The following is a 4,139-nucleotide window of genomic DNA, read 5'->3' on the forward strand; positions in this document are numbered from 1 at the left end:
AGAGCGAGGAGGAAGGGGGGGAAAAAAGCCCCCCCCCAGTGCAAGGGGGGGAGAGAAAGAGAGAGGGGGAAGAAAGAGGAAAAAAAAAAAAGAGAGAGGGGGAAGCGAGGGGGGGAGAAAAAGGAGGAAGCGGTGCCAGGCTGCAGGCGAGCGCGGAGCAGCAGCCCCGGCGCAGAGCAAGGTGCCGCCGCTGCCCAACTGGCGAGGGCGGAGAGGCGCCCGCGAAGCCCCAGCCGCAGCGGCCCCAGCCCAGCAGCGCGGCGGCTCCCTCCCGGCGCCTTGGGCTCCCGGGTATATGTGTGCGCCTGGCCATGTCGTATCCTCAGGGTTACTTGTACCAGCCGTCAGCGTCCTTGGCTCTCTACTCCTGCCCGGCGTACAGCACCAGCGTGATCTCCGGACCTAGGACCGATGAACTTGGGAGATCTTCTTCGGGCTCCGCTTTTTCCCCTTATGCCGGATCTACCGCCTTTACCGCCCCTTCCCCGGGTTACAACTCCCACCTCCAGTACGGCACCGACCCGGCCGCCGCCGCCGCCGCTGCCTTCACTTCCTACGTGGTAAGAGCAGCCGCGGGCAGCCGGCACCGCGCCGGGCACGGCGGCATCCCGCGGGCGTCGCCCCCCCCTCCCCCCCCCGGGCCTGCTTTTTGTTCCGATTTTATTTTTTGAGGTATCGGCGGGGACAAAAGGGAACGCGGCTCCCCGCCTCGCCGCCCAACTTTCCTGCATCGCCGCCGTGTGCTGCCGCACACTGTTGCTGGCGGCAGCGGCGGGCAGGGCCGGGCGCGGGGGGAGCTGCCGGCACGGCCCGGGCGAGACGGGGCTGGGGCAGGCGGGGACCGACCGCATTCTCTCTCAAAAAAAAAAAAAAAAAGACCAAAACCAAAAAACCCAAAACTTTTTTTTTTTTTCTTTTTATGAAACAACAATCGTAATTCCGCAACAATTAGCTTGTTGTGATTAAAAAGGGAATGAACCCAGCAGCGGCCGGCGATGGGAGAAATCCGGGCGATAAACCCAGGCAACTTTCCCCTGCACGGCGATAATTAGGCTGCTTAAATATTGCAGAGCTCTAATCCCACAGCCGCGAGCCGCTCCGCGGGCGCTGCGCGGAGAGGGAAGGGGAAAGCAGGGCACTGCGCCGCCCTGCGCGCCTGCGGAGCAGCGCGGGGCCGGCCCGGGGCGCGGGGCATCCCCGCCGCAGAGCCGCGGCCGCCGCCAGCGCCCCGCAGTTCCCCCCAAGCCCGGAGTTTTGCTCAGCTTCTCCCGCTGTTTAGGGTCTAGGCAGAGTTTCACAGTTTCTTCTTTCCTTTTTCCGTCTTTGCTTTTTTCTTTTATTTTCTTCTCTTTTCGGTTATCTCTTCTCTTCTCTTCTCTTCTCTTCTCTTCTCTTCTCTTCTCTTCTCTTCTCTTATATTTTCTTTTCTTTCCCTCTTTTCCTCTATTCTTGTCTTTTCTCTTCTTCCCTTTATTTTTTTCCTCCTCCCGCCCCTGGCCTGGCAGAGGCGCGGGCCGGCCCGGCCGCCTGGGCCCGGCAGGTTGCCCGCCGCGATCGCAGCCCGATGGGGGAAGGGAAGGGTCCCCCCGCCGTTCACCGCCCCCTCGCCGCGCTGCCCACTTGCTTTTCCGCGCCTGCATTTTGGGGGAGAGGCGCTGGATTGCGGCCGGTGGCCTCCTGGGGCCGGAGCCTCCCGGCCCCGGCGAGCCCCCAGGCCCTTCCGCCCGTTCTCCCGGGAAGGAGCCGGGGGAGAAGCCGAGCAGGGCCGGGCGCCGGGGGGGAAGGCGGCGGGGCGCGGGCAGGGGCCGCGGGCAGGCCCTGGCGCTGCCCTTGCGGTGTCATTGCTGCCCCACGGCCGCCTGACCTCGCCCCGCCGGGCCGCTGTCCCCTCTCTCCCCAGGGCTCGCCCTACGACCACACGCCGGGCATGGCCGGCTCCCTCGGGTACCACCCGTACGCGGCGCCGCTCGGCTCCTACCCCTACGGGGACCCCGCGTACCGCAAGAACGCGACGCGGGACGCCACGGCCACCCTCAAGGCCTGGCTCAACGAGCACCGGAAAAACCCCTACCCCACCAAGGGCGAGAAGATCATGCTGGCCATCATCACCAAAATGACCCTCACCCAGGTCTCCACCTGGTTCGCCAACGCGCGGCGGCGGCTCAAAAAGGAGAATAAAATGACCTGGACCCCGCGGAACCGCAGCGAGGACGAGGAGGAAGAGGAGAACATCGACCTAGAGAAAAACGACGAGGACGAGCCCCAGAAACTGGAGGAGAAAGGGGACCCCGGGACGCCGGACACAGGTAGGGCAGCGGGCTCGGCCGGGCCACTGCGGCCGCGCCCTCGGGGCTGCCCCCGGCCCTCGGGCGGCGTCGGCGGCGGGGCGGCCTGTCCCCCCGAGCGGGCAGCCGGGGCGGGGGGGAGCCGGGGGGCAGCGCTGCGCGCCCGGTGAGGAGGAGGTGGGGGGATGGGGGGCGACGAAGTGGGTGGGCGGGTTTGGGGGCGCAGGGCGAGCCCGAGAGCTGCCCCCCCACCCCTCTCTCCTTTCCCCCCTCCCCAGGAGCGGCGGATCCCAAGGCAGCGCCGGGCTGCGAGCGCCTCCAGGAGTCCCCCGGCCCCCGGGAGGCCGAGGGCGGCCTCAGCGACTCGGATTGCAAAGAGCCGGCGGAGGAGCGGCTCGACGGGCCGCCCGCCCCTGCCAAGGCTCCCGGCTCTTCCCCGCTGGGGCCGTGCCCGGCGGGCCGCGGGCTGCCGCCGGCGGGCAGCGAGGAGCCCCCGCCGTACCGCCCACCCTCCGCCGCCGCCGGGCCGCCGCACGCCGCCGACCTGCACCCGCTGCTGCCCGCCGCCACCGGCGCCTCCGTCATCCACTCGCCGCAGCAGGCGGCCCTCGCCAAGCCCAAGCTCTGGTCGCTGGCCGAGATCGCCACCTCGGCGGACAAGGCGAAGGAGGCCGGCGGCGAGGCGGCGCCCCCCGGCCCCGCCGTGCTGGCTGGCGGCGGCCCGTCGCGCTCGCCGCCGCGGCCGCGCTCTCCGGCGGCGCAGTGCCCCTTCCCCAACGGGGCGGTCCTGCCGCGGCCGCTCTACTACACGGCGCCCTTCTACCCCGGTTACACGAACTACGGCTCCTTCGGGGCCCTGCACGGGCACCCCGCTGGCGGCCCCGCCGCCGCCGCCCCCGGCGCCCACTTCAATGGATTAAACCAGACTGTCCTCAGCAGAGCCGAGAGCCTGGCTAAAGACACTAAAATGATCAGGAGCCAGTCCCAAGTAGACCTTTGCAAAGACTCACCTTACGAACTGAAGAAAGGTATGTCCAACATTTAATATCGGCTTCTCCTCCTAACCCCCCTCCCGGGACTGTGGTTTTGTTCTTTTTTTTTTTTTTTTAATTTATTGAGAGAAATAATAAATTGCTTTGGCAGTTATTTTTCCACTATCAAAAATAAAAAAAAAAACACAAAACAAACAGAAAAAGACCAGCTCCCCCCTCGCTCCCAGCACCCCCTTCAAAAGTTTATAGAGGCTATTGGAAATGGCTGGGTGGAAACCACCCAGAAATGTCTTAACCAAGTGAAAAGCAAACGAGTGACACGCTCTCTCTCACACACACAAAGAAGAAAGATTTGTATTAAATCTTATTCTGTATATTTAATGTAGCTTTTTGTATTTAAATTGATAATACAGTATCTTTGAAGTAAATTATGAAATCAAGACACCTGTACAGGCATTAATGTTGTTTTCGTAATATAAATATATACATTTCTGTGTCTTTTTCCGAATTGTTTCATAGTTTTAAAATATATATATACAAGTTTAATTTAATTTTTTATGCCTATTGTTTTTTTTTCCTTGGGTGTGAGCTAAACTATAATGCAAAAAAAAAAAAAGGAAATAGGTTATACTTATTAGAAACAAAAAATGCAGCCGCCTTTGTAAAATGCAAATATTTAATTAAAAGAGATTTTTAACAGAATCAAAACCACTCGTTTTTTGCAACGGGCAGATACGTGCAGAGCTGCGGAGAAAAACACACGTTTTAAAAGAGACGCGGGGCTCCGTTTACTACTCCTTACAGTAGTACCTGCAGCCTTTTCCAAAGTGACTGACGATTTCTAAAAGGTCGAGCTCCGGCG

General features: G+C 61.5%; 1 protein-coding gene across 2 annotated transcripts; it reads left to right on the plus strand.

Moving 5' to 3' along the window:
- Positions 1–311: 311 nt before the first annotated feature.
- Positions 312–3,726, plus strand: IRX5 (iroquois homeobox 5; the record flags this gene model as incomplete). Of its 2 annotated transcripts, none has more annotated exons than XM_082489432.1 (3): positions 312–560; positions 1,901–2,306; positions 2,564–3,726. In XM_082489432.1, 3 exons carry the CDS (start codon positions 312–314, stop codon positions 3,328–3,330), a joined length of 1,422 nt encoding a protein of 473 aa, XP_082345558.1. In that variant the 3' UTR covers positions 3,331–3,726. The 2 variants fall into 2 exon arrangements, with proteins under 2 accessions (XP_082345558.1, XP_082345559.1); XM_082489433.1 differs by having other exon boundaries at positions 2,567–3,726.
- Positions 3,727–4,139: the final 413 nt, after the last annotated feature.

Source organism: Vanellus vanellus (genome assembly GCF_965231255.1).
Source record: "Vanellus vanellus genome assembly, chromosome: 12".
Lineage (NCBI taxonomy): Eukaryota > Metazoa > Chordata > Aves > Charadriiformes > Charadriidae > Vanellus > Vanellus vanellus.